This window comes from Nannobrachium achirus (assembly GCF_963921795.1).
Source record: "Nannobrachium achirus genome assembly, chromosome: 11".
NCBI lineage: Eukaryota > Metazoa > Chordata > Actinopteri > Myctophiformes > Myctophidae > Nannobrachium > Nannobrachium achirus.
The window spans coordinates 30,195,710-30,218,528 of NC_137820.1; the positions used below are offsets into that span (position 1 = coordinate 30,195,710).

The window sequence follows — 22,819 nt, forward strand, 5'->3', positions numbered from 1 at the left end:
AAGTAGTTTTGGACATAATGGTACAAGGTTTCCCCCAAAATGCGTGCCCACTACTTTTTCTGTGACCTGTGTCATCGGCTGTGTTTCTTAAACTTTGGAGATAACTGTATCATGCAGCAGTTTCTTCCCTCAATCTTATGATGTTTCCCTTGACGGAAGAATGCCCTGATTTTTCATCTCTGTGTGCCATCGGCCAGCACTTCACCACATGCACTCTGGAAACCTTGTACTTTATGTCCAAAAATTGTTATTTCCATTAAACCTTTCTCTTTCACGTTCAAGATCTTTCAAAAGTAGCAAAAACAAATAATACTGTACAAGATATGTAATATGACAACGCCTCGTGATGTGTTGCAAGTTTGTATAGATCTGCTTTTCTAAAGGACCAATATTTTGTACTTTTACTATGGTACTTTAGGTATATTTTGATGCCAATACTTTTGTACGTTTAAGTGACATTTTGAATACAGGCCTCTTACTTGTATTTCTACCTTGTGGTATTGCTAATACTTTCACTGCACCGACTGTTTCCATGGGGGGTTGTTCTTCTGTTAGGACCTGAAGCTGGGATATGCCTGAGTCTCTGCTCAGTCCAAGCAGCAGCAGCAGCAGCAGCATCTCAGCCCGTCAAACCCCGGCGGCAGCAGCCAGCAGCCTCCTCAGTCACTCAGACAGCGCTCCGGGAGAGACACCGGCTAATGGGGACTCCTGTGGCGGAGTGAGCGCAGAAAGCTGGCAGAGACTACAGTGTAAACAGGTAATCTTCATCCACCCACCTCCTTCCATCCTCCTATGCATCCTCCTCCTCTCCCATCCTTTCAGTTGCCTACCTCCTCCTCGTCCTCCATCCTAAGTGGGGAAATAGAACAAGCTTTAAGTAAACAGATGTCATGAGAAATGTGGGCATCTCAACTTCCATAAGGCAGGAAGGACACAAGCAAACCCGGAGCCCTAGCTGTTGGAGCCTCTGTTGACAGTGGCAGGGATTTCATATGAGATCTGATCCCAGCATGGGGAGTTGACACACAGAACTCTTGTTTGTCCTTCATTATTAGTTTTGTGAGTCGGTTTTGGTGCAGAGGAGGAGGAGGAGGAATAATTGTCCAACAGGACTACCCGGGCCAAATAGATGCTATAGAGAAAGGCAAATAACCAAAGCTAAGCTGGACCCCAACCTAATTATATGGTTGTCTGCCACATTGCAATTCCATCCTAAGGGAAACACAATCTAGGAGATCAATAAAACCAGCCGCAGTACACGACTGCATGGTCACCAGCCCTCATTTTTGTTCCTTTCACCCATTTTGTCAGTTTTGTTCTATATTTTCAACTCTCGATTCGTCATGAAGTCATGCAGTTTTCATCATCTCGTGTGCCTACAGGCTAGGTTTCCAAAATACGGGAAACCATGGTTCTAGCTAGGGCATTCACCAAATATTCGAATATCAAAGTCACTATTCGACGTTGTTCACCGAAGTCGAATATTCGCTTATTACATTTTTTATTGTTTTCTCTTTAAAAAAGATATAGTATATAATGCTTGGCTAGATAGGAAGTCATAAGAATGAGTTGTCAATGCCCCTTGTGGATGAATTTGTTAATGCTCTATACCAGGGGTTCTCAAACCTTTTTAGGCTGTGACCCCCAAAATAAACATATTTGAACTGAGGACCCCCACTCTGACAAGCACTTGTAGGTATTACATTTAATGTGAATCAGTTCCGTAGATAAATATTGTGAAAATATTGCGAGGCGTTGTGAGCATGTAGATCGGCTATTTTCACAATGTTCGCCTCTTGCTTACTTAATATTTGACAGTTTGGCCAGTCCAGTCGATTATCCGACTATTCGAATACTTTGAGGTCGAATAATTTGAATACTAAAAATCACTATTCGTGAATGCCCTAGTTCTAGCAGTGATGTATTGAGTTCAGGTATCCATGGCGAGATTTACTTTCGAACGAGCATAACCGCTGTGAGTGACCTTTCCCCATCTCAACACGCATTTATTTTCTCTTCTCACAAGGCTGACGTGAAACACACGTTGGCAAATTACCACTTAGTGGTTTGAACATTTTTAACATCAGCACCTTCTTCAACAAAAACACATTAGGAGCCAAAGTGAACATTTTAGGCTAGATTCTGGAGTGAACAAGAGCAGTTTTCTCATAAAGTCAGAGATAAAGTTTTCAGTCGTTCAATCAAGTGGAGTTCATGAAAGTAATACTGATCTCCTGAAGGACTGCCAATACCAAGACGGGAAAACTGCACAAGCAGGTCCCACAAGTCTACATCTTTCATTCAGTGCCGCAAGCAGCTGAGATATTACTCCTGCACAAACACCATACAGTGAGACAAAAAGAGGTACAGTATACTGTAAGTCAAAGACTGTGCAGATGTTTGTGAAATATACAGTACAACACGCTTCTTATAGAAGTGACTGCTGTCGGAGTCCCACTGCAGGCAGACTTTCTTAACTTAATTGTCTTAAAAACATTATTCCTCCACAGCAGCTTTTTAAAATATTAAGTCACTTATCTTGAATGAATTAAAGGTGCAGTATACTGTATATGATATGTTTTTGTTCAAATAAGTGTTAGCTATATTCTGATATCATTGACTATGTTCAGTAATGGGTATCCCTGTCTCTCCAGCTCTTTAGTAAACAGAAACTTTTATACTCAGGTCCTGATACCAATGTTGTTCAACAGGAGAGAACTAATACAGGATACAGGAGAAACAAGTGAAATTGGACGTGATGACAGAAAGAAATAAGCGAGACAAAATTGGAACTGGAGTTGCCGATTGGATAAAATTGGCAACCCACCTGAAAAAGTGTTTTCTGTTTATTAGAGCTGGAGAGACAGGAGAGAACCCTGTGATTGAACAAACATAGCAATGGCTACAGTCAGAATAATAGAGCTTTAAACCTTTTAACAAACAACTTTTAGTTTTAACCAAACATATACGCAGATATTTCATCTCAGGTTTGTCATGCATTAGATGGAGTTGGTAATGACTGCCTTATAGCTTCTGTCTGTCGTTTGACATTTGTCGTTTATATTCTGTCTGTTTGCCTAGACGTCTATTAGGACTCGGAGTCACAGCTAGCATGTAATAATGTAGTTACTAATTAACCGTTCAACCTATCTCCCTTTTCTTCAAAACATTACTCCTCCAACAGCAGTGTTTGGATATCATCCAGTCGGGTGGAAACCTTGTATATCCAAAAGAGTTACTTTCCAGGAAATGCAAAAAACAACCTGTGTTCAAGTGGATCTAGTGTAGCTATTATTTAGTCAAAAGCTCATCTTAATACTTTTCATTTGTTAAATATTTATGAAATCCACAGACAAATTTCAACCACTTTCAGCATTGGCATTAATTTAGATTTATTTTAGACATATAAAGGTGAAACATGGAGACGCAAGGTTTCTGCCTGACAGCAGTGATATGGCATTCGATAAAATGTTTCTATTTGAATGAATACACAGATATTTCATCGTGGGGTTTTGTCACACATTTGATGCGGTTTGATACTGTCTGAACAGACATGTTTGGAATAATTCAGCCATGGTAATGACTGTCCTTCTTTTCTACCTTATTTGTCGTTTTATTATTCTGTGCGTGTTTGCCTTCATTAATATCCATAAACTTCCATTAGGAGTCACAACAAGCGTGTAATTGTGTTGCTAATTCAGTGTTCAACCTATCTCCCATCTCATTCAGGGTCAGACAGTGACACCACTTATCATGATGATGTTCACAATAAGATGACGGCACACCGCCGTAATTGTGCCCCGATTACTGCCATTGTGATGCTTGTTATTTTGTGGAACACTTGACGCTTGCCTTCTGTTCTGGGGACTCGGTAATTGTGAGGTTGCCAGGAATTTGTCTTAGTGGCACCCAGGATAAATGCCTAACATGAGCATTAGTACACATATAAATAATATACGCTTACACAACAACCATTATCGTATGCAGTAATAAAACAGAATGACTGTGACACAGTGATAGAGCTTGTTGTGACTAATGCTATTTTGCAGAGCACAAAAACAAAACAAAAAAATAATATTTTAAGAACATGTTGTCGCTGTCAGATGGAAAACCTGTATGTCCAAAACTGGACAGGAGGAAATGGAAAAAAGAAGCAGTGTTCTCCAATGGATCCAATGTAGTCGAAAGCTTTTTTAATACTTTTCATTTCGTTCAATAATATTCATAAAACCTACAGTGTTGTGTTGTGAGCTTGTAGATCAGGCTATTTTTGCAATTTTCGTGTGACACTTGTACGACGAAGTAGGACATGAATTGACTAAAACAAACATAGAAAGTTGAAATATACAAGGTGCAAATAAGGTTTTTGCCGAACAGCAACAATTACCGTATGAACGTAATTACGGTATTACTTAAATGGTAAATGGTGCATTTATATAGAAGCACCAACCTGCTCACCAGGAGCGCAAGGACTCTACGACACTAACTCTGGGGAATTGTGAAGACTCAATTGAAATAATCATCATGAATAAGTCGGAACACTTCCGGTGTAATCTGAAGACTCACTTCATCAGACTCCATCTTAGCCCATAGCACTTGCCCTAACCTCGACAACCTTAATTGCTGGCTCTTATGCAAAGGGTAAAATTTAATTTTGATAGCATGTTATGTAGACACATGCATGCCAGGTCATTGTTGACCTGGCATAGTGTTTATAGTTTCGATGTAGGCAGATAATAGATTTTTGGGATATTCTACTGTTAAATTGATCTTGGTTTACATTTGATGCATTACCTTGTGTTACCTAATCGCTGTTTTCTGCTAAATGCCTATATTACATTAACATTAGTAATAACAAGTACATTAACAAAACAAAGCAAAACAAAACAAAATGAGCAGTCATGTCTGTTGAATGAAACAATCCACCCCCCCCCCCTCTCTCTCTCTCTCTCTCTCTCTCTCTCTCTCTCTCTCTCTCAGGTTGTGTTGGCCATGCAGGCAATGCAACAGCTTCTGTCTCCTCCTCAACTGCAGGCTCTGTTGCAGCACCAACAACAAGCCTTGCTGCTGCAGCAGGTAGGCCTACTGGCCTTTGGCACCCTATCATATTGTTGCTGTCGGGCTGAAACTGCTTATCTCCATTTTTGTGTTGTTTTGTAGATTAACACCGTACTTGATTACTAAAGTGTAGGCAAGCTCTATCCTGGAAAGTAACAGTTTTGGACACATGAGGTTTCCACCCAAGACGATAATGCTTTTTCTAGGTCCATAAAGACACAATATAACTCTATATAATATAACCCTCTGACCTTCTCTATATGGTAAATGGTGCATTTATATAGCGCCTTCATCCAAGGTGCTTTACGATGATTGTGCATTACATTCACCCATTCACACACACATTCATACACCGATGGCGGAGGACAGGAAACCATGCGAGGCACCAACCTGCTCATCGGGAACTATTAGGGGTTTGGTGTCTTTTTCAAGGACACTTTGACACTATCGGTAGAGCTTTCTGTGTGGGAGCCCCTGCCCTCTGGAACTCTCTCCCCATTCGACAGATGCCAACATTGGACTCCTTCAAGTCCGCACTTAAGTTATTATTATTGTCATTAACTCTGGGGGGAGCCCGGGATTGAACCAGGAACGTTCCGCTTCCCAGCCGCCCCTACTCTTTCCCATAGCTTTGTGATGTGGACCATCAGCAGACCATATACCTCTGTAGTTACTACAGCTCTGTACATCTCCTCTCCCTGAGAGATATTCCTGTATAATGTTGTGTCTCTTTTGCGCAGCAACATTTAAAGGACTTTTACCAGAAGCAGCAGCAACAGTTGCAGCTTTTACAGCTTCCAGGCAAGAAGGTCAAAGAGGTGTGTGTGCTTTTTGTGGGGACTGGGGGTCCATGGCTAAACACAATATACACATCAATTTGGGGGTCCTTGACATGAAAAACTAGTTTGAGAACCACTGCAGTATATGGAGTATTTGTTAGTATTAGCCCATGATTCTGTTGAAAGCAGTGGTTTTACGTGAGTGAGTGAAACGTGTCAGTATAATGTGTCTACCTGTTATCACAGCTGTCTCCACAGCAGCTGTTGTTCCAGCAGTTCCTCCAACAGCAGCAGCTCCTCAGGACCCACAGAGCAGTGCTGTGCTCCCCTGCACTGTCTACAGGTCTGCCTTCTTCTTATCCTTTTGACTCATTGATTGATTGAAAACTTTATTAGAAGTTTGCATAGAAAAAGGTACAGTTTCATGATGGTACAGTTCACTGGTACGGGTAAACTAAAAGGAGATGTTGCTTATTTACACAGGAAACCACTTAAGCATCTCATATAACATTGAATGACTAGACGGATAGAACACAGTACTATGCAGTAGATCAGGGGTTCCCAAACTATTTTGGCTCAGGGCACCACTATAAATATTTTTATAATCCGAGGCACCCCTACAATTTATTCATGATTTTCACTCCCAGCACTTTATATTTATAGCATATTTTAGCAATTATAAGGAAAACTTTGAGATAATAGCCATTTTGGTTAGATTTGTTAGAACTGACTGTAAACTGACTGAAAACTACTTTGTATTTCAAGTTTAAAATGATACTAAATATATTTTTTAAGTGTCCAAATAAATTCCAAATATTATCAAATGATCTCGCGGCACCCCAGGGTGCCCCGTCACCCACTTCGAAAACCCCTGCAGTAGATAGTCCGAAGAAAAAAGGGAAAAAAATAATAAAACAGTGCTGGAAAATATATACAGTAGATTTTTACAATAGAAGGGTCAGGAAGAGGAGGGTAAGGCTGTGCTAGTTTTTTTTTTTTTACCAGTTACGAGTGGCTGCCGCCTGTAGGTGGTTTTTCAGGGTGATTTTAAAGGATGTTAGGGATTTACACTCCTTTAAGGCCTTCGGTAAGGCGTTCCACATTTTGGTGGTATAGCAGAAGAACGAGTTTGACCCTTTGTTTGAATTGACTCTGGGTTGAACGTGATCTGTGGCGCTGCCTCTTAACGTTTTCAAAGTATTTTGTCAGGTGGGTATCTTAGTGGTGTAGTGTATCTTGTACACCAGGCCCATTGCAAGATGCTGTACTCTGTCATCTACTCCTCCTTCTCCTTCTAGGCTACTTCTTCTGTTGAAACATGTTGTCGCTGTCAGGCAGAAATCTAACTTCTAGCTTTTCGTGTTTTTTCCCCCCGTAAATTAACGCCCTACTCGATCATTCTACAACGTCACACAAAAGCATCACAAGCAGCAGATCCGCAAGCTTTGAGCTTGAAGATCGGCTACTTTAGCTGCTTTTGAATTTGAATCCCGAAAACAAGTAAAAGTTTTTTGAGTTTCGACATATGAGGTTTCCCCCCGACAGAGACGATATGTATTGCTTCCCTGTCTGATGCAGGTTGTCATGAAACAACAGCACTCTTACAGATAGATACGATTAAGATTTTTGTTGTGCTGGTTCGCCTACATTATATGTTTTTGCTAGTACAGTATTGTCACTTAATGTACTGTAGGCCTATAAAGATTATCTGTGCGCGTGTGTGTGTGTGTGTGTGTGTGTGTGTGTGTGTGTGTGTGTGTGTGTGTGTGTGTGTGTGTGTGTGTGTGTGTGTGCGCGTGCGTGCGTGCGTGCGTGCGTGCGTGCGTGTGTGTTTTAGCCAGCCTAAGCACTGCAGAGAGCCATCAGATATGGAAGGAGCTCAGTGCGGTCCTAACAGAAGAAAGCCCTGTAGAGCCTACCTCTACCACTACTGTCATCACCTCAGCTACAGCATCAGAAAGACACTCCCCCCCTCACCAGACACAATGGTATATTCTATTCCACTAGTTCCCAAAGTGGGGTCCGGGGACTCCCGGCCAGGGGGTCCCCAACAAAAATGAGGAACGGTTTAACCATTTCAACCCTATTTTGTAGTGCCTTTGGCTATTTTAAAATCTGCTATTTTTGAAATCTTGAATAATTGGGGAACATTTTTTGACACATTTTGAACACATTTTACATAAATCTCTCATGGTCGTTGGCACAAGATATTTTCAGACGGGGGGTCCTTGAAATGAAAATGTTTGAGAACCACTGCTGCTCTATTCTCACTAGCTGCAAGAACTCCCATTGCCTTTTCTTTTTTGACAACTTCAAAGAGTTGTCATCTGTAGAAATGTGTGTTTTCATCTTTGAAAGACGGGACGGGAGGTGTTTAGGCGCGACTACACTGAAACAGTTTTATTTTTTGCGATTCCCCATGGGATTTTGTTTTTGTTTATTTTATTTAAGTCCCAGCACCCGCAAAAAAAAAAAGTCAATGTGAACGCATGTACTAAATCAAAAGGCGAAGACGTTTCCCTTCATCCGTCTGTGCCCTTCTCCACCTCTCTCTGTCATCCTTGCTTGGTTGTTGTTCAGAGAAAACAAAATGCCCTCAGTCACATTCCTTCATTGTTCTGTTTTGTTCTTGTTTTCTTGGTATTGCGTTTTTTCTTTTCTCATGCCAGTACCACTTACCGGTACCTCCTCTCTTCTCATCTCCCTCCAGTGCTCTTGAAGTGGCCTGCTTGGCCTCACACGCGCTGTATTCTCATGGTGTGTGCAACTGGCCCGGATGCGAGTCCGTCTGTGAAAACATCAGACAATTCATCAAGTAAGTTTGTTAAGTCTGTCAAAAAAACAGAATTTTCTCTAGATTTGGCATAACTTTCATTTGTTTGAAAATGCTTAAAAAGTAAAATAGAAATCTGCCTCCCTTCATTCTAATACAAACACAAGTTGCACCTTATAGTCGCCTGGCAGTGAAATCCAGGACATCTTAACATTTTGAACCATGGTTTTGATCTCATATAATGCATATCGTCTCTGTCGGCTGGAAATCTCTGTTACCTTTCAGGATTCAAATTCAAAAATATAAAAAGTTGCCGATCGACAAGCTCAAATTGAGCTTGCAGATCTTCTATTTTTGATACTTTTGTGTGACGCTGTAGTAAGATCAAGTAGGCGTTAATTTAAGAAGAAAAAAAAACACAAAAAGCTAAAATATGGAGATAAGAGGTTTCAGCTACAATATAATCCCAGAATAAACAGTAAAGCATATATTATGGGGTTATTAAGTGTGTGTCTCCTCCTGTGTGTTGTCAGGCATTTGGGGAGCGAGCACACTCTGGATGACAGGAGCACAGCTCAGTGTCGGGTGCAGATGCAGGTGGTGCGGCAGCTACACCTTCAGGTGAGCATAGAGACGCTATCAGGGTACCTGGTAGGGCATTAACGAAAAAGTTGACAAGTCGACACAGTCGACCTCATTACACAAGTCGACTCCAACCAGACAAAGTCGAAAGTCAAAGTTGGAAAAAAAATCGTTTGTATTTTCTTTTCTTTATTTTTGCAACCCAACCTGACGAGCACTAAGAATTGAGGCGTTACATTTCCTATAACACGGTTCTATTGTGAAAATAGCAGATCTACATGCTCACAACGCCTCATATACATAATCATTTATATCTGCAAAGTAACTAAAGTTTTCAAATAAATGTAGCAGAGTAAAAGTACAATATTTGCATCCAAGATGTAGTGGAGTAGAAGTAAAAGTATTGGTAATTGGACATGCTCAAGTAAAGTCCAAATACCTCAAAATTGTACTTAAGTACCTCTTACTACACCATCACTCATTACTGCTCCAACAGCTCTCCAAAGAACGTGAGCGTCTGCAGGCCATGTTGTCTCACCTTCACCTCACACCTCTGGAAACACACTCACTCTCTGCAGCCGTGAGTACAGCACACACACACACACACACACACACACACACACACACACACACACACACACACACACACACACACACACGCGCGCGCGCGCACACACAATAGAGCTTCAATGTTTAATCAGACTAATTGATTAAAAAAAGAAAATAGCTTGTAGATCCGTTCTTTTTGCATTTTTGTTATAAATAAATCAAAGGAAAATAATTCAAAAGATTAAAAAAAAGAAAAATAATAATAATAATAACAACATGACAGCCCAAAACAGGGAGGCCAGTTTTAAAGTGATTAATGAATGTATGGTTGCAGCAAGTGGAGGAAATATGAATAACATTTTGAGGTTACAGTAAAAGGAAAGCTACAGGGTGGCAATTGCCAACCCCCTGGTGTGGTGGCACAGCTGTCAGGCACAGATGGCAGCCAAAGTGTCACTCAGACAACACAAATGCCAGCATAATAGGGAAGATAATCATTTGTTAATCTGGCAAATAATCACAAGCCTCAACCAAACAATTTCACCCTTTAATTAGCAATGATTGCCTCTCTTCTTTGGGGGATATTAGTGGTGTCGCCACAGAGGAGCCGTATCGAATCACTCTGTTACACTAATCTTAAATCTCCCCCTTGTTCTTCTGACCAACTTTCATTAAAGCTGCTCATATGTAACTTTGTTGTTCTACCACTGGATTTGAACCAGGGTCTCCTGCACAACATGCAGACATTTTTACCACTGAGCTAATAGAGCCTATAGCGCTTGTTCTTGGGGAGAAATTACATTTTGACCTTCAGTCAAACCAAAAACAGGATTGTGTCAAAGGTCGTGTCCAGTGCTGTGTTCTACCTGTGATACTTGGGTCTATGCCGTATGCTGTGAATCATAAAAAGACAAATAGTGTCTGCCCTCGTGAACATTTCAAAGTAGCATTTCTGATTGGCATTATGCACTGGCGCATGCCCTGGCCACATGATTAGCCGCGGATTGTATATTGTTGCGACCGAAGGTCGCAATAATATATGTCGCAGCTTGTCCGTCAGTCAGTCCGTCAGTCAGTACACATTTTTACAGTCTATGGTTCTATGGGTTTGTGTATGGTATGGGTTTGTCGCTCTGACATCATGCTCTGATGTCACTGTGATGTCAGGGGAACCACTCTTAACAGGCTTTGCCGCTCTGACATCATTTTCAATCATTCGTCCACACTGCCTCTGGGCAGCTCACGTGTCTCCACATTGCATTAAGCTCTTGTTTGGCCCATGCAGCTCAGACCAGTCTTTCTGTCAACATCTATACAGATGGGTCCTGCAGCTGCGTCTGCTGTTGCCGCGTCCAAGAGTTTACCTCCAGCAAGTCCTCAAGCAGCCGTAGTCCAGTCGCCCAGCCCTCCTCTGGCGCCTGCTGCCCCACCACCACCACCACCCTCCTCCTCCTCCTCCTCCTCCTCCTCCTCCTCCTCATCAGTATCATCCCAAGGGTTTGGAGGGGCGTCTCCATCCAGGACACCCTGCGATGCGGGGCCCGTCAGAGGATGCCATCAGCCCTCGCACTGCCCCCTATCCTCAGGTACAACAGGCCGTGACCCCCAAAATAATCATACAGTATTTCAACTGGGGAACCCCCCCACCCTGCCCAAAATAATTTGGGGACCCCCCCTGGGGGGGAACCACTGTACTAGTTTACTGTTACTATGGTTTCTGCTAGTTATATCCTTGCTGTCGGGCAGAAACCTCTCATATAGCCTATTTGAACTTTTTGTGTTTTTTATTTTATTTTTTTCATAAATGAACGCCCTACCTGATCACACTACAGCGCTCACACAAAAGTGTCGAAAGTAGCAGATCCTCAGGCTTGAAACCGTGGCACTGTTTTAAGCTTGTCGATCTACATTACTACTTTTGCCGTTTTTGAATTTGAATCCTGCAAAGTTTTGGACGTATGGTTTCCACACGATATACATAGTGAGAGAGAAGATTTTGATGAAGATTTCTTGTCTTTTTATCATCCTTAAAAATGACAAAAACTAAATCTGAAACCAATATCACCCACTTCTTTATTACTAATACTTTGTTATGTATTTATTTCACTATTACCTATACACCTGTGATGTGACGATAAAGTTTTGATTCTTTCTAGAAAAAGGATCCCCTTTTGAGCTGTATAAGAACGCAGACGTCAGGCCTCCCTTCACCTACGCCACGCTCATTAGACAGGTAAGATCTGCACGTTTACAACAGAATGACTGGAGCAGTGTTCATTTCCGACTACCTTTTGTCACTGACGAAAACTAAATAAAAACTAAGCTATGATGACTAAAACTAAGACTAAAGATATTGACAATTTTGTCAACAAATGAAAACGTTTGTTTTGTTGCGCTCGGGTGTTGCGTATCTATCCCAAAACAAAATGGTCAGGCTACTGCTTGGCCTCACACCTAACTTGTTTAATCCATGCTAATTCTGCTAGTTTGGGTTTGGATTGGCTCAGGGTAGACTCTACCTTGAGGCTTGAGCCTGTTCTACAAGATACGCTACACCACTAAGACACCCATGTACTGCACCTGACAAACTACTTCAAAAACGTCAAAGACGTCCACAATCACAAAATCAGAGAGCTCCACTCAGAGGCGTCAATTGGGTATGGCAAGCTATGGCAGCTGCCATACCTTGGCTACTGGGGGAAATAATAAAATGTACTGTAATCGTGCCTGTTGCTAAAGGTAGGGCAACATGACTGGTGTCTTGCACGCGCACGAGGGCGTGCGTGCAAGACACCAGTCATACCATACCTTAGCTTTTTCTGAACCGACGCCACTGGCTCCACTAATCATAGTTCAACCCATATTTAGCTAAAACAAAAGGGGTTAAATTCATTCTCCTGATAAGCCACAAAAATTTGGAATGCACTGCCAATGGCGTTAAAGGAGTGTAAATCCCCCCTCTCCTTCCAAACTACTCTAAAAGAGCACCTACAAGTGGCTGCAACTTGGAACTGGCCCCTGTAGAAAAGTCAAAGCCTACCCCATCCACATATTTTTTATTTCTTTATTTTTGGAGCTGTGTGAAGCACAGGCTCCCTATACGTGGCCGTGTGGGTCTGTCTGTCTGTCTGTGTGTGTGTATGTAGCCTGAACTTCCTAAACTTCGGCACGCCACTAGTCCCACAGTTTTGCCACCACACACTCGCGCCATATGTCAAATCGACCGGCTTACTCGGGAATCGTGGGCTATTACTTTTCTAAGAGAAAGGTTCTATAGTTTAATTGATATTAATTTATTAGTGAATTAATTTTCCCCATTGACTTATAATTATTTATAGTGGCTCATAGGAATAGACTATGTGACAACCAGGAATAGTTTGGTGACCACCGGAGACTCGGTTGACGGCCGGAATTTAGACGGCACCCGGGAGCAGGTTGGGTTAGCGCCCCAGCCTGTGTCTTCCGTGAGGAAGAAGCCCAACAAATCCACGGTGAGGCCTTTAGGAGGGTCATTCAACTGCAGCAGCTGAATGGAATGTTTGGATTGGGGTCTGGTGCAACGCACAGGTTCTGAACTTGGTGAGAGCAGGAGAGGACCTGGTAAGACGTAGGAGGAGCCCGGCCAGGAGTCAACCCATAGAGCCTAGTTCTTCCACGCGCCAGAATGGCTCCCCAATCCTGGCAGAGTAGTTCCGGTGCTGCACATTGAGTGACCCTGTCTTTCCCTAATAGGACTGATCGTGGATAGCTACTGGGACGTAAGTCGGGACTTGATCAACCCCGGCTGGGTCACCTGGGCGAGGGTGTATGATGTTGCGAGACCCGAAACACCCGTCGACCCCAGGCTACATCACTGATGATACGTCCCAGCTGCATCCTTGTGATGTTTTTTACACTATTAGTTCTATTTATAGTGGCTCATAGGAATAGACTATGTGACAACCAGGAATAGTTTGGTGACCACCGGAGACTCGGTTGACGGCCGGAATTTAGACGGCACCCGGGAGCAGGTTGGGTTAGCGCCCCAGCCTGTGTCTTCCGTGAGGAAGAAGCCCAACAAATCCACGGTGAGGCCTTTAGGAGGGTCATTCAACTGCAGCAGCTGAATGGAATGTTTGGATTGGGGTCTGGTGCAACGCACAGGTTCTGAACTTGGTGAGAGCAGGAGAGGACCTGGTAAGACGTAGGAGGAGCCCGGCCAGGAGTCAACCCATAGAGCCTAGTTCTTCCACGCGCCAGAATGGCTCCCCAATCCTGGCAGAGTAGTTCCGGTGCTGCACATTGAGTGACCCTGTCTTTCCCTAATAGGACTGATCGTGGATAGCTACTGGGACGTAAGTCGGGACTTGATCAACCCCGGCTGGGTCACCTGGGCGAGGGTGTATGATGTTGCGAGACCCGAAACACCCGTCGACCCCAGGCTACATCACTGATGATACGTCCCAGCTGCATCCTTGTGATGTTTTTTACACTATTAGTTCTATTTATAGTGGCTCATAGGAATAGACTATGTGACAACCAGGAATAGTTTGGTGACCACCGGAGACTCGGTTGACGGCCGGAATTTAGACGGCACCCGGGAGCAGGTTGGGTTAGCGCCCCAGCCTGTGTCTTCCGTGAGGAAGAAGCCCAACAAATCCACGGTGAGGCCTTTAGGAGGGCCATTCAACTGCAGCAGCTGAATGGAATGTTTGGATTGGGGTCTGGTGCAACGCACAGGTTCTGAACTTGGTGAGAGCAGGAGAGGACCTGGTAAGACGTAGGAGGAGCCCGGCCAGGAGTCAACCCATAGAGCCTAGTTCTTCCACGCGCCAGAATGGCTCCCCAATCCTGGCAGAGTAGTTCCGGTGCTGCACATTGAGTGACCCTGTCTTTCCCTAATAGGACTGATCGTGGATAGCTACTGGGACGTAAGTCGGGACTTGATCAACCCCGGCTGGGTCACCTGGGCGAGGGAGTATGATGTTGCAAGACCCGAAACACCCGTCGACCCCAGGCTACATCACTGATGATACGTCCCAGCTGCATCCTTGTGATGTTTTTTACACTATTAGTTCTATTTATAGTGGCTCATAGGAATAGACTATGTGACAACCAGGAATAGTTTGGTGACCACCGGAGACTCGGTTGACGGCCGGAATTTAGACGGCACCCGGGAGCAGGTTGGGTTAGCGCCCCAGCCTGTGTCTTCCGTGAGGAAGAAGCCCAACAAATCCACGGTGAGGCCTTTAGGAGGGCCATTCAACTGCAGCAGCTGAATGGAATGTTTGGATTGGGGTCTGGTGCAACGCACAGGTTCTGAACAGTTTAGGCATTTAGCAGAACTTGGTGAGAGCAGGAGAGGACCTGGTAAGACGTAGGAGGAGCCCGGCCAGGAGTCAACCCATAGAGCCTAGTTCTTCCACGCGCCAGAATGGCTCCCCAATCCTGGCAGAGTAGTTCCGGTGCTGCACATTGAGTGACCCTGTCTTTCCCTAATAGGACTGATCGTGGATAGCTACTGGGACGTAAGTCGGGACTTGATCAACCCCGGCTGGGTCACCTGGGCGAGGGTGTATGATGTTGCGAGACCCGAAACACCCGTCGACCCCAGGCTACATCACTGATGATACGTCCCAGCTGCATCCTTGTGATGTTTTTTACACTAATGGGAATTGCAAAAACTCACATTCAATTATTTGTCCCCTCGCAAACCATAGGGGCTAGAGTTTCAAGACTTGGAGAGGAGGTTCATAATGATTTCAAGGATTAAATAAAAAATAATTGTGTCATTTGGCCGCATGGTGGCGCCATAACACCCCACTTTACGTTTTGGCCTGTAACTCTTGAACCGTAGGTCGGAAAATTAAAATTATTTTTTCCCTGGATTCCTTGGGTCATGACGCATCTCCCCATATAGGCCACGCCCATTTGCGCCATGATAGATTTTCCGCCATCTTGAATTTTCTCCAAAACACACTTTTTGCTCCTTTTCCTACATATTTTCTTCAAATGTCACAAAAATCGGTACACATGATCCACACACACACACACACACACACACACACACACACACACACACACACACAGCTCCACTTCACACGGGTGTGATTTTTTATATAATTCTTATTTCTGATTTATGACTGTTATATGATGTTTTGCATAGTATTGTTATATTTGGCTGTCGGAACACAGTCGTTTGATTGAACATTAAAATAAACATGCTCTGAAAATACTTTCGGCTCTGTCGGCTGCTGTGTTAAGTGGTCCGATGGGCGGGCCGCGAATGCTTTCATGATTTTCAATTTCCCATCCAGAAAAGGTTGGGCAAGCACTGGGACAGATAAAAGAATAAATATTAGAAAATAAGAATAAGAATGAAATATAAATTATGTCATCATCGTTTGATCTCTTTCAGGCTATAATGGAAGCCTCGGACATGCAGTTAACGCTCAATGAGATATATAGCTGGTTCACACGGACATTCGCTTATTTCAGAAGAAATGCAGCAACGTGGAAGGTTCGTAATTACAGTGTTTCTCAAACTTGTTCATGTCAAGGACCGCCAAATAAATATGTATTGGGCCCCGGAACCCCATCTGAAAACATGTTGTGCCAGGAACTCCCCATATACAAGATTTGCTTTGTTAAAATTGGGCGTCTCTGGAAACCACTTTGACAACCACTGTGTTGTGAAAGATCATTACATTTCATTCTCTGACTGATTATCTAATGGGTTTCCACATTCAATATTGTTACATCTTATGAGTGCATAGGGTACAATTATTTGTCTTTGCTTCATCTGCATTGTAGCAGCAATAACAGCAATAACAAAGATGGTTAAGAACCGTGGTAGTAACCAAATAAATGTACTTGAGTACCGTACTTCAGTAACCTTTTTTCTTTCTTTTTTTTTTTTTTTTTTTTTGTTTTTGGATAGTTATGACTTTCACTCCACTACATTTCAATGACAAATATTGTAATCTGGGGACAAAGTACATTATGAATGAACTACTGTACATCCAATATAGTGAAAATAGCAGATATTTAAACTCACATGCTGTGAACAGCCTCAGCTTGCACAAGTGTTTTGTTCACATGGATGTTGTGTTCTTCAGAACGCGGTGCGTCACAACCTCAGCCTGCACAAGTGTTTTGTGCGCGTGGAGAACATGAAGGGAGCCGTGTGGACCGTGGACGAGCTGGAGTTTCAGAGGAGGAGGTCTCAGAAAATCACAGGGTATTCAACCTTCTTTCTTCTTCTTCTGGCTAGAATTCCACATCAGTGATTCGCCACAAGTTTCTGTTTTCTGCATCTTCCTCTGTCGCTCCAGCCAACCTGCATGTCGTCTCTCATAATAATAATGATTATCATTATTTGTGACCTACTGTAGGTCGCTACTTAGTATGAAAGCCTCCAGCTCACTCTTCTGACATAACAATGACGTCACACTATAGCTGACCTGTTCTGACATCACCTGATGTTGAAAATGAATTCCATCATGTCCCTTTTTATGCCCATTTATGGAGATCCCTGATGTCATCAATATTAAGCCCATGTGCGTGACATCTCATCACAGCTCATCCATATTTGGGAATATAGGGCCACATTTTGTCCAACTTAAACAACCAACCGCAACGCAAGTCACACTTCCAAATGAATTCCGTCCTTGTCCCTTTTATGCCCATATATGGAGATCCCTGATGTCATCAATATTAAGCCGATATCTGGGAATGCCCATATATGGACATATTGTGTCAGTCTCATGTGGTCTATGACATCAAACATCTATGAAGTCAGACATCAGTCAATCTCCATATTTGGAATAACATGGCCACATTTTGTCCAACTTAAACAACCAACCAGGTCTGTGAATTTTAATAGTCTTTAAAAGACAAAGAAGTGGCCGCACACACTGTAGCCAAAGCGCCACTGCTCGCCCAGCAGTCTGCTGTCACCCAGGCGGATTCGTGCAGGCGCCCATGTGTGCGACCCCACCCTTTAGGGTGTCTTACTGGTTAAATATGAATTGAATTGATTTGTTGATGTCTTTCTGCAGACATGCAGCGCTGATGAAGAACACAATGTTTGGGAGTGTGCTGACAGCTAGCTTACAGGTAAGAGCTTCACACTGAGGTATGTCTCTTAAATTTTAAGAGACAGATTCTCAACTTTTTTTCTTTTCAAGGACCCCAGTCATATAGTATTTGCATTGGGTCACACAGACCCCTATTTGATACCCTTCCACCCTCTGGGAGACCAACCTATCTACTGTAAAATCGTCAGTGTTTGTTTAACCCGGAGAATGAAACAAAATGGACCAGTTTCTTTGTTCTACAGTACCTCACATTTTTTATATTTGACTCCTCTTTTTGCTTTTAACTGGTATTTGGTATTGGTCGTTGTTGGAATTTCAATGATATTCGACTCGTCTTTTTGGTATTTTCTTCCCCTCAGACTACGTTGAGCGAGGCATCTCTGCCAGGGTTTAGAGGAGGAAACAATGGATATGTAAATGCACACCTTAACCCTAACTGCACCCCACCCCTGCAGCAGTAAGTTCCATTCATTTGAACAGTATCAACAAGCTCTCTGCCTCCAATGCCTGCCCTGATTCATCACCCATTAACCATAACTACAACCCAAACACATGGTTTGTGTGTTGCAGATCCTTCATTCTTAAAGAGGAAGCATTACATGAAGACCAAGAATGTTTGATGTCTGAAGAGCACTTGTTTGACCTGGAATGACCTCTGGACCAGTGGTCCATGGCAGGCAGCCCATCAATCCATCTGACCACTTAACTACTGGTCAGATGGGTGGGCCACAAACACTCTCGAGATTTTCAAGTGGGCCCTGATCTGTTTACGTTCACAAAAGTGTGTTGTGATTGGAAAAAAAAAAAAAAAAAGACTGGGGGAAGTACCAAAAGGTTACTTACTACTATAGACACGTTGCCTCTATTTCTCTGTGAGATGAGAAGGGGCTGGTAGTGTATAAACATTCCTGATATATCTCTTCTTCTCCTTGAAATTGTAAACTAATGTTAACTCTAGTACACTATGTCTTAGCCTAATGAAAGAATGGCAAACGTAGAAGATTATGCACAAAAGTGTGCTACTTTTGTCTGTAATATTATGGGTTAATATTTTACCAACTATAAGCTATCATCTCCACATCACTAATGTTTTTTTATGTACTCACCTTCTTGTCTGTAATGTCCTGTGCTGAATCTGCTAGGCAAAATTTGTCAAAAGATACAGTGGCTTGTAATTTCAGCTATGCATATCTTGCCTTTAATGGTGCACATATTTACATTTCTGCTTTTTCTAAAATGAAACAGAACATGGATTATGATATGGGTTTGGTGCTTCAGTCTTGTCTGCTGCAAATACAACTCTAAATTAGACATTTTAACCAATTAAGCCCTGTGCACTTTGTTCTTATGCCACAATGTACAATTCCACATGTTATGAGCTGGTAGAGCTGCAATTTTTTGAAAGTTTTCAGCTGTATGCTCAAAATGGGTTCAAAGTGATTCATGCTGTTTTGATACTTGACCCTAATGGTTCACGATTATTATGGTATTATTATGGAGTATATGTATTATGAATCCATGATGCATAATTATACACACCTTGCGTTATGTATTTTTATGTTGTATGCTACAAACAACCCTTTGTACTTGAACGTCAAAAAGTAAACCATGTGCAATTGCAGTGCAATAAATTAATATTAATGTGCGATTGTGTTGGTTGCTTCCATTGCAACGGACTTTAACAAAGTTAACGGAGTACCATCTAATGAAAAAAGGGAAGGCAAAAGAAATGTGAAATTCAGTGTTCATTACATACACCCCCCGCTCCGTTGCCAGTATAGAACTATATTAGTCTACTAAACGTAAATATGAGAGAATTTATAGACAATCTCATCATTAAACAGCACAATAACAGCCTGTCATCCAACTGATGATCAACGGGAAGTGAAGCAGCAGCTTTCAAACCAACTAAAACAAAGAACAAAGCTCTCTGCGTTTCAAGTTCCCTCAACTCTCGGAGAGTTTTGAGCTCCTTGTTTTGACTAATGTCAAATGTTGTCTTTGCTGATAAAGACACGGCGCCTGTAGGCTCACTGTTGTCTCTCAGCGCTGCCTTTGATACGCTTGTCAGCCCATTTAGGTGACACTTCCTGATCAGCTCTCTCCTCCATGTGTGGCGTGTTTACTGACTGAGAGACACCACTTCCACTGCTTCATTTATGTGCTGCTTTGAAGTGCCATAATATTGCTCATTGGAAGATAGACGAGTCAACATGTATTTTGCAGTATTTCAACGAAGCACTTTGACGGCACCAAAGTTAACGGTACCTTGGAAAGAGGCCGATCTTCATCGTCAAGATGTGATGACAGCGCTGGAGACTGTGTTCAACCAACTCTATCATAGCTAAAGAAAGGAAAATGATATTCAGATTAGTGACTTTGCTTGATTGATTGACTGACTGAATACTTAACAGTTTGCAGAGACAGGTACAGGGCATTACAGTACAATGCAAGGTTTGCTACAGTGTTGATTCCGTCGACTGAAACTATGACGAAAAATGTTTGTCGACTGCGTTTTTTTCACTGACAAAAACTAAATAAAAACTAAATAAAAATTAAGCTATGATGACTAAAACTAAGACTAAATATATTGACAATTTCGTCAACAAAATAAAAACTAGACTAAAACGTTAGGGAGGGAGAAGAGAGTCATTTTATGTTTGATTGCTCTCAGGTGTTTGGTTGCTCTCAATGCGTCGCGCTGCGACGCGTTGTGAGCTTGTAGATCAGCTATTTTCAGCACACAACCAAGTGTAAAATCAGTCATTACGATGCCATCAAGGCCTGCCAAAATACATTTTAGTCAACTAAATCAACTGTAGATTTAGTCGCCTAAAATCTTATGATATTTAGTCGACTAAAATTAGACTAAAACTAAAACTTTTCAGGTGACTAAATTATGACTAAAACTAAATTACATTTTATTCAGAAGACTATGACTAAAACTAAATCAAAATGTGCTGTCAAAAACAACACTGGTTTGCTAAACAGATTATTCCAAGAAAGCCTAGCCTATGGCTTGGACGGCCGGGGACTGCCCATAAGTCTGACATCTCATTACTCCGACTATGTGGCTACACATGCTGTTAGGGTTTCCATTGGGGTCCTGTCACTCCTGTGTACTCAATTCATCAACTGACAACTGTTGTAAAATTATTGTCACCTTCTGCGTTTTCCACATCTGACAGTGATCATCATTAGTAATCTGGCATCTATTTTAACCAAACCGTCGAGGACATCAATCTATAAATACAGTAGGTTACTCCTGGAGTTAGATGATTCTAACTTAATAATGCCCACTTTGCCTTCGCTATAGGTACTGTATAGAGACTGGTTGGAAGGACTGTAAATTATATGAACAAGCGACTAAATACTGGCAAGGACTTATATGTGCAAAAATATAGCATGAATAACTTTTTTTGTAGCTTTAAAAAATGGTACATTTCAGTCACTTCAAGTTAAAACTTTACTTTGAGCCCAATATAGTTTGTTTGAAAAGTAGTGAAAGTACAGTAGGCGATCTACAAAACGCTTCACATTGTGAGCAAAATAGCACAGGCCAAAAGTTGGTTTCAGTCTGCTAGTCTGAACATAGCCCTAAGGGCAGAGCCTTCTGAATGACTTTGAATGGCCGTCAAATGTTTCTATCATTCATAAAAGTCGTTCTGAAAGTGATCCAAACGGTATTGTTCACAAATTCCTTTGTCGGTATACAGTTGTGGTAGCGTTATATTAATAGTTATATCATGCTTGGTGAGTGTGTACAATGGTGTTTTGGCACACGGTTGATCTGACTTATTAAACTGCCTTGTCTCTGTGCTGTCCCGTACCGTTGTGTATTTGCTGTTGCAAAACAAACTGTTGAAAAAGCCTGCACAACACGCGTTGTAACGACGACTGAGTGTTTACAGCTGTGAAACTGGTGTTTCCTGTAATGAGTACAGGAAGGAGGACATGAAGAAAGTGGCCCGTCTTGTTTTCATGTTGTGTTTATCCTCGAATAACGCTCAGATTTATGGGGAAACAAAAGCCCTGAGAGCACTGTTATGTGGAACATAAATATATGATAATGATTTGTCTATTCAGCAGTCCATGGACTCTGATTTGAATGATGATCATAACTGTCGCATTCTTCTCTCTCCGACCCCGGTGACCTCCCCCAGTCTCTTTTATGATAATACAAAGCAGGCCAGGACAATACAGATTAAAGAACTTGTATGAAACATTTTGATATATTGTAATGAATGAATGAAATTATGAAATATGGATGGATGGTCCCTTATGTCACATTTGTGTTGATAATGAAGGCTTTTTGCAGCGGCCTGGACAGGATCGTTAGATGAGGTATAGTGTGTGTGTGTGTGTGTGTGTGTGTGTGTGTGTGTGTGTGTGTGTGTGTGTGTGTGTGTTGAGTGTGACTGTGTGTGTGTGTGTGTGTGTGTGTGTGTGTGTGTGTGTGTGTGTGTGTGTGTGTGTGTGTGTGTGTGTTGAGTGTGACTGTGTGTGTGTGTGTGTGTGTGTGTGTGTGTGTGTGTGTGTGTGTGTGTGTGTGTGTGTGTGTGTGTGTGACTGTGTGTGTGTGTGTGTGTGTGTGTGTGTGTGTGTGTGTGTGTGTGTGTGTGTGTGTGTGTGTGTGTGTGTGTGTGTGTGCGCGTGCGTGTGTGCGTGCGTGCGTGCGTGCGTGTGTGCGTGTGTGTGTGCACGCGAGTGCAATACTAACACTCTCACGGGGCATGTGTCTCCATTGTGTTAGGTGACTGCGTTCTAAAAGCAGAACGGGGGAGCTATCATCAGAGTCATGCCGCTGTATCCAGGGCTGTTTGAGAGCAGGCTGCACACGCACGCCGCAAAACAGCCGATCTACAAGCTCACAACGTGCTGGACGCAGAGCGTTGTGAGCTTGTAGATCGGCTGTTTTGCGGTGTGATACTGCTGTGCGCCACGGTGATAATGAGGCATTAGTGAGTCACTGATGATGGGCAACTTCAGACTCATGGAAA

The 22,819-nt window shown here is 42.6% G+C and overlaps 1 protein-coding gene across 1 annotated transcript; it reads left to right on the plus strand.

The window, feature by feature from the left end:
* Nucleotides 1-4,992: 4,992 nt before the first annotated feature.
* LOC308294278 (forkhead box protein P2-like) lies at nucleotides 4,993-22,587 on the plus strand (the record flags this gene model as incomplete). Its single annotated transcript, XM_080737005.1, has 12 exons — nucleotides 4,993-5,076; nucleotides 5,799-5,876; nucleotides 6,084-6,180; nucleotides 8,559-8,652; nucleotides 9,144-9,231; nucleotides 9,689-9,776; nucleotides 11,226-11,327; nucleotides 11,898-11,974; nucleotides 16,139-16,240; nucleotides 16,839-16,960; nucleotides 17,781-17,838; nucleotides 22,573-22,587. The coding sequence occupies 12 exons, from the start codon at nucleotides 4,993-4,995 to the stop codon at nucleotides 22,585-22,587; spliced, it is 1,005 nt and encodes a 334-aa protein (XP_080593131.1).
* Nucleotides 22,588-22,819: the final 232 nt, after the last annotated feature.